General features: G+C 48.7%; 2 protein-coding genes across 7 annotated transcripts in view; one reads left to right on the forward strand and one right to left on the reverse strand.

The window, feature by feature from the left end:
• DCAF1 (DDB1 and CUL4 associated factor 1) overlaps positions 1 to 9,044 on the forward strand; it is a 93,835-nt gene extending 84,791 nt beyond the window's left edge. For all 6 annotated transcript variants that reach the window (XM_006169356.3, XM_006169357.3, XM_006169358.3 and 3 more), the window contains 2 exons: positions 2,593 to 2,845; positions 8,083 to 9,044. In XM_006169356.3, coding sequence (XP_006169418.1) covers positions 2,593 to 2,845; positions 8,083 to 8,141 — 312 coding nt within the window. In that variant the 3' untranslated portion in view covers positions 8,142 to 9,044. The remainder of the gene's footprint in view (positions 1 to 2,592; positions 2,846 to 8,082) is intronic.
• Positions 8,777 to 14,238, reverse strand: RBM15B (RNA binding motif protein 15B). Its single transcript, XM_006169355.3, has one exon. The coding sequence runs from the start codon at positions 14,159 to 14,161 to the stop codon at positions 12,467 to 12,469; it is 1,695 nt and encodes a 564-aa protein (XP_006169417.1). The 5' UTR covers positions 14,162 to 14,238; the 3' UTR covers positions 8,777 to 12,466.
• Between the last annotated feature and the right edge of the window lie 8 nt (positions 14,239 to 14,246).

Raw genomic sequence — 14,246 nt, forward strand, 5'->3', positions numbered from 1 at the left:
AATTTACTAGTAGCTTAATTTAGATTGACTTAACCCTATGCTTCCCTGAAAGAAGTCTTAGAAAACAGGGAAAAGAATATTTCTGGATCCAAAATACTATCTAAATGGCCGGAGTTGAGTCAGGAGTCTAACAAGGTCTGCTTTCTTTATTAAATATTTTTCAGTTATTACTTTTTTTGACCATTAAGCTTTAGAGGCTTTTTTTTTTTTTTAGAGATACACATACACACATACACACATATATATTTATTCACGATGAAGTGTACAGTGTGTGTGCGCGCACACACATGCATCGAGAGAGAGAGAATGAGTGAGTGGGGTGAGGAGCAACTGCCACAGGGTCTGGTTCCCTTCTCCAGTCCCTAACCCATTGGATCCTGGGCACTTGGGCACATGTCCAGCATGTTTCAGGCCAGCTGGGCTGGGGATTCGAAGCATGCTCACTACGTGGCATCTGGTTTCTCTTGAGCAGTGCATTACTGCTGCATCACAGAGGTGGCTTGGACTTTATTCTTTAGATATGAAGGAGGAGATCATCCTGCCAACTAGTTTCTTAGCCAGCAGAGAATGCTCTTACGTTGTTTCCTAGAATCTCTTTTGGGTACAACCACAAAATCGAATTCTGCCACAGCAGCATTTTGGACGAGTCTTATGAGCCTCTGCTTCATGATCCCTATTTCAGATTTAAACTTCAGAAAGTGAGTTCATTGGCCATATCCATGTGTGACAGAATACATGTTAAGCCAGCATTGATTATGAAGTACAAAGTACAGACAACACAATCATGTGTTCCATGAGATTCAGGTAGCTCTATCCTTCCTGCTCATTCCCCCTCCCCAGTCACGGTCACACATGATGTCTTCATGGCCTTCTGGGATGAATGATGTCTTCATGGCCTTCTGTGACAAGACTAAGTAAAGGCTGGGTTTGAAGGCTGCTGGAAGAATTTGGATTGGTATCCTATAGATAGGGTCAAAACTTAGGCCCTGCTTGAACTGTTTTCCAGCATTGTTTTTGATTTAGAAATTGTTTCTTCATTTCTTCTGGAAGAGCTAAGCTTTGATGGTTTTAAAAACAAAATTTTGCTGGTCAACTGATGCCTACTTGAATAGTTTACTCTTCAGTATACCCACGCAACTGTGGATGTTTTCAGGTTGTGCTATCTTAGGTTAAAATACAGTGTAAGAGACAATAGGCCTCTGGTCATTCTTGGCTCCTCTCAGTTGGTGAATGCTTAGTTCCCACCTGTCTGTGCACCTCTGGGGTGGGATGTGGCCAAGGCCATAGACTGGTGGTCTCAGACCATGATCTGTGTCGTTTCCTCTCATACATATGCAAGATCTAGTGTAGACCATGCTCACGTTTGTACAGAAACTAGGATTGTGCAGTATTTTAAGGGGTCATAATTGCTAGAAATGATTGAAAAACGTAAATCACTGGATCAAACACCATATCAAATAGTCTATACTGGTGGTTCCAGAAGTGCCTGTAGCAGAGCTGCTGGGCCGCATGAGCTCAGTTAGGATTGTAGCTGGCAAGTGATACTAGAGGCCGGTAGACCCAGTATGCTTGTCTTTTTTTTTTTTTTTTTAATGTGATTGGCAGACATTAACACTTTTTAAATGAACAAATAAAAATTAACTTAAGTTGGGCTTTTCTTGACTTTCATTAGGTTGATGTATTAAGTGAATTTTATATTTCATTACCGCATAAATTAGAATACTTTTTCCATTAGCTGGGCTGACAGTTGGTGTTTGAGTCGAAAGATACTGAATGTCTGACTGATAGATCCATTTACTTGGGAATATCTGTCATCCTTATCAAAGCCTAAAGGGAAGCAATTTGGGTTATAACACAAAGCAGAAGTCTGTGGCAGATGCCTGAATGTGCCATTTACCAAGCCCTGGGTACCTAGAACAAAATGTTTCATGAGTTTTCTGGTAGTTTTTATGCCCTTGGGAAATGTTCTTAAGAATGGAAGGATGGATAGCGTCTCTAGGCTACTTTCTTTTTTCTTGCCTTGTAATGGGAAGTGTGGGTACCTGTTGGGAGTCTGTTCTGTTGTACTGTTCAGATCATCAAATGCTCACAGTAGCATTGATGGAGGTTACTCACATTCTTGGTTAGAAGATCAAGGGCAGGAGTTTGAGAGTTTAGTAGCCGACGACTCTGCGGTGTTCTTGTGCCACGTTCTTAAACCATTGCTTTTAGATTTCAGGTCAGAGCTTTTTGTTCCGGTGTCCCAGCTGCTCTCAGTTGCTTTGGCTGATGCATGTGAAAAAGAGGAGTCCCCCTTGGACTCCTAAAATATTGATGGCAGAGACTTCTGTGAAGCGAGTTGTCTGTGTCCTTGGATGTGTGACCAGTAAGGCCTTTGTGGAGTGACCAGTAAATCCTGTCTTTAGAGGTGCTTCAGCTGTCTTGGGGACCGGCGTGTGTCTGTTTCAGCTATCATTGACAACTCTGGCAGGCCCACAAATCTCTGCTAATTTAGATTACTAAATTACTGACAGTTTTCTCCTCTGTCTCTTTGGCCCTACATGGGTTAGGCCTCTGTGCTTGTCCTAATTGGACCTTATACTCTCTTACCAGGAAGAGGAAGAGCAGGAGGAAGAAGATGACGATGAAGATGATGATGACACTGATGATTTAGATGAGCTTGACACCGACCAGTTGCTGGAGGCAGAGTTGGAAGAGGATGACAACAACGAGAATGCAGGGGAAGATGGGGACAATGACTTCTCTCCTTCTGATGAGGAGCTAGCAAACCTTCTAGAGGAGGGAGAGGACGGGGAAGACGAAGACTCTGATGCAGATGAGGAAGTGGAACTGATCCTGGGGGACAGTAAGTATAGGGCAGAGTTTGGGCTGAATCTTGGCATTCAGAGCAAGGTCCCTTTCCTCATGCCACCCCAACCCTGAGGGCAAGCCACACCAGAATTCTGTGTCCTGTACCTGCCAACTGCCACTCTGGTCCCTTAGGAAAAGCACTCTCACATCTCTCCTCTCCTGTGCTTCCGTCAGACTGTGCATCCAGACCAAATGGCTGAGGTTGGGAAACCTTTGTTATAAGCCAGACAGTAAGTGTTTTATGCTTTGTGGGCCGTGTGGTCTCTGTGGTGGCTGTTCCACTCTCCCCTTATAGTGAGAAAGCAGTCATAGACGATACGTGAATGCATGTGGTGGCTATGCTTTAATAAATCTATCCTTTACAATAACAGGTGGTAGTTTGTAGTCTGTCAATTCCTGCATTAGAGGATTAGCCTTAGAATGAAAGGCCAAAGCATCACTGTTCTCCAGTGGGTGAGCTACAGTTGGTCAGGAGATGCTCCTGTGGTTGCTGTTCCTTTCTAAGGTTAGGAAAAAGTGGAGTCCCTCTTGTGGAGGAGCCCTTTCCTGTCTGCTTTTGACTCATCCTGACTAAAGGCCAGAGCACAATTGTTTCTCTTTGGCTTCTCTTTTGTTCATTTCATACACACACACACATATTGTTTTTTTTCTTAAATTCCAAATTTTGAAGAACAAGTTCTAGTTTTTTAGTAATTCCCACTAGGACAGGTTTCTGAAGACATGTTGTCCCTTGTCTGCGCTGCTGAATCCTGAATCAACCAGCTGCTGGCCCTGAGAGCCCGCCAGTCCTGAAGTGCTGTTGGGGCAGTCTCTGGTGGACATACCCCGCAGCTCACTGTGAGATAGATCCCTGCTGCCAGGCGCAGGCTCACTCTGGTCCTGGTTCTTCGTTGTGCTGCCCAGGCCGTGGAGCGGTCCCTGTGCTACTGCCCTGCCTGTTCCATGTAGCTAATCCAGCAGTAGGTAGTATGTCTACATGGTGGCGACTAACCACGTGTGACTGTTTACATTTAAATGAATAATTGAGTCTCTTTTCCATGTACATATTCCAAGTGCTCCAGTAGCCACATTTGGCTACCATATCGAGCAACCAGTGGAGGAGGTTTACATCATTATAGAAAATTGTGCTGTTCAAAAAATGTCAAGTCTCTTCATAGGAGATGCTTGGTTTTTGATTGGTGTTTGGTGGTGGTGGGGTGAATGATCACAGAGGTTACAGGAAGGTGAGGTGACCATAATAAATAAGGTGGCGTGTGTGTGTGTGTGTGTGTGTGTATTTTTTTGTTTGTTTTAGAGATAGGATCTTGTCACTGTCCTCTTATCTCAGAGGCCTCCTAGTCTACAGGTGTGTACCATCACACTCAGCTGTTTTTCTTTTTGTTATTTTGTTTGTTTGTTTAAAAGACATGGCCTCACTTTGTTGTCCAGGCTAGCCTTGAGCTCACAGTCCTTCTGCGTCAGTCTCTTGGGTCTCTGGAATTGCAGGTGCACGCCACTGCACCCAGCCTTGAGGTCAGAGCAGGAACTGAACGAGGCCTCCTATGTGGTCCCAGCCTGCAGAGCCCAGTGCTTTCCAGCACATGCCGCTGCACCTGCTCAGGTCAGCGTGTACGTGAATACAGAAGAGATTCTCCAGTCCGCAGTGGCTTGAATCTGTTTTCTTGGGACAGATCTTTTATGTGCTTCTAGCCTTTTAGATTGAAGGCTCACTGGCTTAGGAGATGCTTTTTTGTTTTTTGTTTGTTTGTTTGTTTGTTTTGTTTGCCAGAAGATACAAGTGCTTGCCAGAGAGAAAGAGAAAGTGAGAAAGCACCCTCCATGGGGAATGGTCACTCTGCAATTACTTCTCCATCTCTTCCTCCTTTCAGGATTTGGGCATGCAGTGTATAGGGCCTGGTATGTTTTTCAAGCCATTGGGTTCAGAACTGGAACGGACAGTTGGCCTTGTGGGATCCGGTTGCTTCAGCCACCATGCCACAGGCTGGCCCCACAAGACCGTCTTTCTCACATAAGTCTTTTAGCAAAGTTGTATTTTGAGGAGGCTCAGCAAACAGGAGCAGGAGAGTGTGTGTATCTGCTTTGATCAGCATCCATTTTCCATACGTATAGGCTGAGGTGATTTCACTGGAGTAGTCCCAAGCCACGGTCAGAGAGCCACAGGGCATTTGACTGAACCTTGCCGTCATCTGTGAGTGGGGAGATGTTGGGACCAAAGTCTGTCTACGCCCCTAGTTAAAAGTAAGTGGGTCAGGAGGGGCAGCCATAGCGGGCCAGCTGCAGTGATGCTCCCTGGTATGAGAGTGTCACTTTAATTTTTTTTCTCCCAATTTCTGTATAAAGCCACTTAATTTGTATGTGACCTGGCACCTTTAGCTGTTCAGTTTAGGAAATTCCTTCTATTTTGCCAAAAGAAAACGTGCCCATTTAGACCCAGGAATGCTGGGTTTTTTTTTTCAGCCATCTCTTCTGCTTGCCCTGAGGGCTGTCGTATATCTGCTTTCAGTATGTTTTACTTCAACTTGGGGAGAATATTTATGATGTGAAAATGATGATAGCTTGAAGACATTTCACCTTGGATTCTAGAACTAGGTGAAGATGGGGAGGTGGCATTCGCTGTTGCTCCCCATTGCTCTTCCTGTGTTTTATTGGCGATGCACAGCACTTAGCAGGGCAGAGATTTCTGGGATCCTCAAGACCTTGGTCTGAGGGTAGTTTACCTCACACTGGTCCTGGAGATAAGTAGCTTTTGAACTTTTAAGTATTCGGAGCGGGGCAGCCATAGCGGGCCAGCTGCAGTGATGCTCCCTGGTATGAGAGTGTCACTTTAATTTTTTTTCTCCCAATTTCTGTATAAAGCCACTTAATTTGTATGTGACCTGGCACCTTTAGCTGTTCAGTTTAGGAAATTCCTTCTATTTTGCCAAAAGAAAACGTGCCCATTTAGACCCAGGAATGCTGGGTTTTTTTTTTTCAGCCATCTCTTCTGCTTGCCCTGAGGGCTGTCGTATATCTGCTTTCAGTATGTTTTACTTCAACTTGGGGAGAATATTTATGATGTGAAAATGATGATAGCTTGAAGACATTTCACCTTGGATTCTAGAACTAGGTGAAGATGGGGAGGTGGCATTCGCTGTTGCTCCCCATTGCTCTTCCTGTGTTTTATTGGCGATGCACAGCACTTAGCAGGGCAGAGATTTCTGGGATCCTCAAGACCTTGGTCTGAGGGTAGTTTACCTCACACTGGTCCTGGAGATAAGTAGCTTTTGAACTTTTAAGTATTCGGAGCCCTTTTAGGATATGAGGAGAGCCACAGGAGCTAGACTCACGTGCCACACATACCTTTGTACAGGCCCAGATCCTGCAGGGACCCAGTGTTCATGTGCAGAGCCTTAGCAGTAGAAGGGAAATGCCCTGGCTCCAACTGTGTGGTTCTCTGCTTGTCAGCTTCCCTCCAGAATTACCTGGACCGTCGATGAAAAGTGGGTTGAACACGCAGGGATTCTCTACATCTTTGCTGCCTTTGAGGCTTTTCACAGTAGGTTTTCCCTTCAGCTCTGCCTCAGGGTCTGGAACAGGCTAAGGAAGGCAGAGAGGAAGTCCTACCACCTGACTGCCAGGTGAGGAGTCAGTGCCCAAACCCTGAAGTTCACTCTCAAATCAGTCTCCCAAGAATCTGCTTCAAGAAGGTGGAGCCTAGGGCCTCAGTAAGCCGCCTTTCTGTGCTTGGCTGTGTGCAGAGTTGGTAAGGGCTCAGCTCTTCATTGCGGCCCAGCCAGGTCACAGCAGGCAGCTCTGGCCTCGTGGGCTCAGCGTGCCGTGGAGGTCTGCACGGCCATCAGGCAGGTCCGCCTGGAGGAGGAGGGCAGGTATTGTGCCTGGGCCCGGGGAGGAAGCCGTCCTTCCCTGTGGCACTTTTTGGAGCTCTTGCAGCAGAGAAGCCGCTGAGCTTGGTTCATTCAGGTGTCAGCTATTCGTTCTTTGATCTGTTTTCTACTTCCTCACCAGTAGTCAGGCCACGCTGTGCCCATTTAAACCCAGGGATGTGGTTTTGTTTTTCAGCCATCTTTTCTGCTTGCTTTGAGGGCTGTCTTGTATCTGCCATGATTTTCATGGTTTTACTTTATCCACTGCAGTTTTCTTCCTATAGGAGCTTGGAGTGAATGAGGCTGGTTTGGGAACACGCGTTGCTCACTGTCAGCTACCTGAGAAAGGTGTGAGGGAGTATTTGCAGCTGGTGGTTGCTCTGTGTGGGATCCAGAGCCTTCGGGCATTTGCAGGCTCTGATTCAGAGTCTTTCCTGGGACCCTGTTAAGTTTTTCATAGCTTCTTGAGCTGGGATTATTAGAGTAGGTGATGAGACTGTTCCCTCTCCTTCACTCAGCAGAGGCCGGACTCTTTATGAGCTCGCTAACATGTTTCTCTGTGATTTTGATCAGGCAGGCATGGTGTGTCTACTATTTTTAAGGGTACTTTTGCTACCACCTGGGTTTTACAGCCTTTAGTCGATCCTTCCTGAGAAGGCAGGCATGTGAACAGAGGCTCCATGCCACAGTGCTACCTTCCGGGGTGTCACTGTTGCTCTCTGCTCTTCCCCCACCTCCTTTCTAGGTAGACAGCACCTTCCCTGGTATTGCTGCAGACTGGCCTCGCTGTTGTTTGGGAATTCGTTCCCTACAGTTTTATTCAGGAACTCCAGCGTGTACCCTGGGTTGACCATCTCTGCCTTCGTGCAGTCTTCTGAGGACTGGGGAAGGGAATGGCTAAGGTTTATGAAGAGATGAAGCTCTCACTTTGGCTTGGGCTCTGCCTGCCATTTTAGTAGTTCCTGGTGGTCAGGCAGGCCTATGCCCGATGGCAGGGGCTTAGTTATACTCGCCTCAGCTCTGCCCCTTTGCAGCCCTTCAAAGTCCCATGGGTGGAAGTGTCACAGGACACCCACCTAATTCCTACAGGGTTTCCCAGGCAGGAAGCAGAGCCCCTGGAAGGGGGAGGGGGCGGAGCACACCAGGCCCGTTGAAAGGTAAGAGCAGAGGTCCCAGGGGCGAGCGCTGTTGCCAGCAGTGGGTATATTCTCCAGAGCCAGCTCCGGGAGCTAATTGATGTGTTTTCTTCTTTCTGGAAACTGGTAATTAACCTCAGGCAATAAATGTGTGTGAATGCAGGTGCTTCCTTCCTGAAAGCTTCCCACAAGCCTTGTGCATAATCTCGGCTCTTGCTTGTCTTACCTTTTAGCTGACAGCTCTGACAACTCTGATTTGGAAGATGACATCATCTTATCTCTGAATGAGTGAGGAGCCGTCACTGCTTGGAAGAGTCTTGGCAGGCGAGAAACCGAATCAGATGAATTCCAAACACCTTCCTTTCCCTTCCTCCCAGGGCTGGCTGTCTCTTAAGGACCTACAGGCTCTGCATTCAGAGGGTTATGGTTTAAGCGTGTCTCACTGGAACTTGAGTCCTTCCAAAAACAGTAACCACCACAAAAAGACAACAGGGATTAGGTCCTGTTCTGCTTCCCCCCTTCTAGGATGGACATATCTTTCCTCAAGGGAAAAAAACAACAAAAAAAACCATGTCTCTGGGGTTATTTCACAATATATTTTCTTTGTATAATGTTCTTTACTTAAAGAACAAGAAATAGTTTTTTATAAAACATAAAAAAAGAAAAAAAACAGGCATTTATAACTGAGGGTATGAACTTATATCCACCAGGTCTCTTGTCCGTGCACTTCATTTTCTTTGGAAGAAAATGATGTCTGAAGAATAATAGAGAGGCATTTTTACATACGTATTTAAAAGAAAAGGAAAATCGTGGTTTCTTAAATTGATGAGGATTAAGAATATTTTATTATAAATATAATATATGATTTTTAAACCTGTTTTGTTGCCTCACGTGCTGCCAGGTTAATTCATTTTCCTTCATGTCAGAGGTGGGAGGCAGTGCGGCTGGCTTGCTGAGGAAATGCCTGGGCTCACCCTCCGCGGTGGGCGCAGCATGGTCATTGTGGATACTGGTTTTGTGGAGTTGAGGGAACTTAGGATATAAGTTCACTCCCTCTATTTTTCTTTATGATTCAGTTTTTCAAAAATTTCTTTCACTTTCTCCCCAATGTGGAAATTACAAATCAAAGGCCTTTTTCTTTAATGTAAAGTGTATTTATTTAAAAAAAAAATACAAAATAAACTACAAGTCTGTCTGTGTTTGTTTATGGCCTTTCCCTGTACTCCTTTTACCAAAGTGGGGTGTGATCCTTTCCTTGTAGCTCAAGCCAGGCCATGGAGAAGACACCTTCTGAGCAGGGCAGACCAGGGTGGTGGGAAGAACGTGTTCTGTCCAGATAAAGCACGCCAGGGAGAAGAGGTGCTCAGGGCACTGTCCTTGGACACACCTCTCCGCCCGTGTTGTGCATCACGGCAGCTGCCAAATACAGATTTGGTGGAGCAGGAAAGTTAGGGATACCGGAAAGCTTTGGAGGAACAAGCTGGCAAAGCTAAGGAGTAAAAGCTTTTCGCTTTCCCTGTAGCGTGGCAGCTGCCATTGCTTTTTCCTGCGGGGTCTGTGACTTAGTTCTCCTCTCCTGGTGTTTTGGGTACAGCCGGGGCTTGGTCAGGCTGGGTTTGCATTAGCGTACTTAGAGGCCTTTAAAGTTGGCCTGTGGTGAAAACCGTGTAACTTCCAGAGAAAGTTCAAGGGGTGCTACCTTTTTCACTCATCCTACCTGCCCCCTTTTCTTCCCAAAATATAAGACCCTAGTCTCTTGCGTTCTTTGATTTAGTCCAAACAGCTGTTACACAGGAATTATATATAAAAAGATTTTTCTCCCTTTACTCAGAGAAGGGGGACCAATTTGGTGGTTGTGAAGTACATCAAGCAGCACAGGGCAGGTCCTGCTGGGTAGGAGCATATACCGAGCAGGCTTGTGTCACACAGGTGGGGTCCCTAGTCCCCTGGAGAACAGAGGCCTCAGCTTAGCTTAAGTGGATAGGTAACCCCTAACCAATGGAATAATCCCACTGCTGGCACTGAGTGCATAGAGGAGGGCAGGATAAAAGCAAGTTGGAAACGCCTGTATACAGGTCATTAACTCAACAGAGCCAGTCACTCTGCCAGAGCTCCTGGGACACCCACAGGTCTCCAAGGTGGAGATGGGCACTTCTAACAGGAAAGCATAATTCTGGTTGCCTTGACAAAATACCCTTAGGAAGGTGCCCTAAGAGGATAAGGAAATATCAGTCCTGGCCCCTATTTTACCAGGGCTTCGAATCGGAATCACTTAGGAAGAAAGTTAAGACATCAGTACAAAGTGCCAAGGAGGCGAATCCCGCCTTCTCTGCTGTTTGCCTTGAAGCACCATCTCAGCACCTGAGCCCCAGGGTGGGGGGTGGCGCACACCTGCCGTCAACTGCTTTTCTCACTGGGGCAATAGAAAGCCGACAGGCCCGATACCTGACCTACTGTTACTACTGCTAGCCACAGCTGGTCAGAGAAGTCACAGAACCTTCTATGTCTTAAGAGCTAAAGGAAGGAAGTGGTTCAGAAGGTCTAGGGAAGAGAAGGGAGGAGGAAGGTCACACTGGGGTGTGCCTCGTCACCAAAACTTGGCAGTTTGGAGCCAGAGGGCAAGGCAAGGAAGTATCGGATCTCCCCAGGTTTTTTAGCATATTTCTTATCTGTGTAGTTGTCTGGGAGAGCTGGGAGATGTATTCTGGACCCTGAGCACCCACTCTATGAAGGGAAAAGGCAGCCCAGATGTTCAGGACACTTGCCAAGGCAGCTCTGACCTGTGACTGGGGCATTTGTTAAAGACCTACGAGCCCCCTTCCCCACTCAGCAGTGTGCTTTCAAGAGGAGCCCCACCTGGCTTCTGGCAGTACTCTGTGTACCCTAATGGTACAGGTGGTTCTGCCGTGTCCGACTCACTGCCTTAGAGCAGCTGTGCCCAGGGCTCAGGCGGAGGCAGGCAAACATGTTTAACACTTCCCAGTGTTGACATTTGTTATGAACCTGCTTGCTCTCAGGAGCACCAGCTGAAGCCCAGTGGGCAGCACTTCCCTAGGCACCTAACCATGTTCATTCCAGATCTCCAGGGTCTCTACAAAACAGCCCTGTGTCCTTGTAATAGGCCTGGGCTCTCCAGGCAGCCTGCACCTCACAGAGCACCTCTCCCTAACTCCACCTGCAGCAGGGATCAGGCCTGGAGAGGAGAGCTTGGTAGGCAGAAGCTGAGCTCTTGGCCCTTTGGGGAGCTTATTTCTCTTACCAGAGTTTCTGCTTTTAGCCCGGACAGTGGTCCCTTTTAGAACATCCAAACTGCTACACGAGAGTGCTGTTTGGCTGCATTCTACAGTGGCAAGTGCCATGTGCTTCCTACTAGAGACAAGTGAAGGCAGGACCTAAGACTCCTTCAGGCCACCTTTGCCCCCAGCTAATGGCTCCACACCTTCCTCTCCAGCTTGGCCTAAACAGCTTTAAGTTCTAGCACTGCCCCACAGAGAGTACCCACCTCCTAAGCCAAGGCAAAAGGTCTAGACATGCTCACTCTGCACAGGGAAACAGCCCATCACGGCTAACCCACCGCTCCTGGGCAGCACTGCAGAAGCACTCCAGGTGAGGGATTTGCGGTCCCTCACAAAGCCCCAGGGGAGAATGGGGACAGCGCCACTTCACTGATAGACCAGTCCTGCACCGAGTCCACAATGACATCAGTCAAGTTCCGGAATTAACCAAGGAAGGCTGCCTCCAACCCTCCACTCTGGCATCTGGACTCCCAGGCTTTTGGGAGTCTGAGGGGGGAACAATGAACATCCCTGGGCTGAGTAAGGCTAGGAGGAGGCTAATGAGAGGGAGCCCAGACAGACTAGCGGCACCAAGACCCGCTGGCATCAATACTGCACTGCTACCCCCATGTTCAAGGCCACACAAGTGCTGAAGACCACTTACTGCCAAACAGGCATTTTTGTCCAACTGCAGCTCAAGGTGACGGACGCACATTATTTAGGGCAGGAAAACACTACAAAAAGCTGCTGGCCACAAACCTTCAGGCTCACCCGCTTTTTACACTGGCTCTCCTCAGGCCAGAGTGGCAGGGTCCAGAGCCCAAAGTGAAGCCCCCTGCCAACAACCAATATAAAATAGCTCACACAGTCCTGATGTAGCTCGAAGACTGAGAGCCACTGACACAGCAGGGCTTTTGGACAAGGCAGTGTTGGACAGGTGACATGTCATTTGTGTGCATGCACTGGGGGAAAGTCTTCCATTCGTTGAGAGAAAGCTTGATTAAACCAGGACTCAACAGGATTAAAAATCCATCCTCTGACAAAAGGCTTTACTGACAACTTTCCATACAGTTAGTCAAAAATTAAAAAAATACAGAACACAGCAGACAGTATTTCATACACTAGAAATCAACATAACTGGAGTCCCTTCTCTTTGTTGTAAAAAAAAAAAAATCCCCCGAATCTAAGAACTTAAGTTTTGGTGGTGGACAGGACATCGGTCCTCATTGAATGAACCAAAATATCCTGGCAGAGAATTCAAGGGGGACAGGGTAGAGGGGTTCTGATTTTAAAATAACTGCTTCTGCGACACAAACATAGAGGTGGAAAAGACAGGTCTGGGCTAGGCAGTGTCTCTTACTATAACTATCACCATGTGTTCTTCTTCTAGTTTGCCCAGTGTCCTCAGAGCTGACTGGAGGTACTGCTGTGAAAAGTCGCAGGGTGGGAAGGCGTACAGCATGCCCGTGCTGTCCCTGCCCTTGGACCCACCCACTGGCAGGCTAATCACCCCTGCAGCCTGCTTCTGTTTCAAGTAGGAGACCAGGTTCCTGAGAAGCCGCCTCTGTAGGCCTGGTTCTACCGCAGGCATTCCCTCAAGGCCAGGTCCACTGGGGGCTGCCTGGGTGGCTAGGAGCACTGCGTAGCCATTGGGGCTCCCCTGTTTGATGCGTCGTGTGACCTCGTCGAGCTTGGGCTGGTCCAGTCGAAGGCGCTGGGCAATCTTCAGCTGGGTCAGCTTGCTCCCAGAAGTGTGGTCTTTGAGGAGACCGCTGATAACCCCCTGGTCTCCCTCCAGGATGTGCATAGATGTTGGGAAGCAGCTGTTTTTCAACACCAGAAGCCCATTCCAACCCAGCTGTAGTGTCTGAGCATATTCCGAAAGATTCTTTAGCTTTTTGGTCTCATGTTTTGGCTCTTCAAGAGGCTTGGGCTCAGCCTCAGTGGTCCGGTGATTGCGTTCGCTATCTCTTGTCTTCTTCCCGTGGGAAGAGTCCGGAGCCTCATGGTGGTGGTGGTGATGGTGGCCCCGCTCCTCAGCCCCGTGTCTGCTGTTGCTGAGAGAATTGCTCGACTCCTTGGTCCCCTCACTGGAGTGGTTCTCCTTGCGGCTGCGCTCTGGGGTTCGGTCGGAGCCTGGCTCCAACTGCAGCCCGCCACCCTTGGTCCTGCTGCGTTCCTCATAAGGGGAGTGGGTTGTCCTTCCACGGTCACTAGAAAGGCTCCTCCGCTTCCGCCTCTCTTCCCAGGGCTTGGGCATCCCACGGTCCCCATCACCCCCCCAGCGCTCACCACTCCGGCTGCGCACTGAGCGGCTGTAGCCCTCTAGGCTGTTTCTGCGGTCAGAGCTTTTACTGGGACTGGTCCAGTCCCCTTCCAAAAATGTCCGATCCCGGTCTGAGTACAGGAGGTGTGGGGGGGTCCTATCGCGCACGCGCAGGTCAGCATCCAGGTTTCGGTGTCGGGTATATCCATCTGTGAGAAGCTCATAATGCACAGGCAGGGGAGAGGGCTGGTACTGCTGGGGGTACCGGGTCTCCTCTGCTTTGGCGAAATCCACTCGGAGCCTGCGGTCAGGCCCACCCAAGGGAAAGCCCCTCATTTTGGCGCAGGCAGCCTGGGCTGCGTCCAAGCTCTCATACTGGATGTAGGCAAAGCTATCTCCTTTGACGTGATCGATGGTCCTAATGCTGCCAAAGCGGTCGAATTCCCTGGCCAGAGCCGCCAGTGAGGTGTTAGGTCCCAGGCCACCCACCCAGAGGCGAGTGGTGGGGTTGGCCTTGCCATAGCCTATCTTAATGGGGTTGCGGCCAATCACCCGGCCTGACATGGCCACCTTAGCCCTGTGGGCCATGTCCAGGTTCTGGAACTTGAGGAAGGCATAGGCGCCGCCCTGGCCCCGTGCAGGCCTCTTGATGACCACCTCCTCGATGATGCCGTACTTCTCAAAGGCCCGTCGCAGCTCCACCTCGGACACGCTGTGGTCGAGGTTCCCGATGAAAAGGTTGCGTGTGGCCCGCTGGTCGTCCTCGGGCATCAGGTCCTCCTCGCAAACGGTTGGGTAGCCGTAGGGGCGCCCGCGGTCGTCGTACAGTCCGTAGTAGTCCAGGGCCCACACCCAG

The sequence above is a fragment of the Tupaia chinensis genome, unplaced genomic scaffold, assembly GCF_000334495.1.
Source record: "Tupaia chinensis unplaced genomic scaffold, TupChi_1.0 Scaffold147003_1, whole genome shotgun sequence".
Lineage (NCBI taxonomy): Eukaryota > Metazoa > Chordata > Mammalia > Scandentia > Tupaiidae > Tupaia > Tupaia belangeri.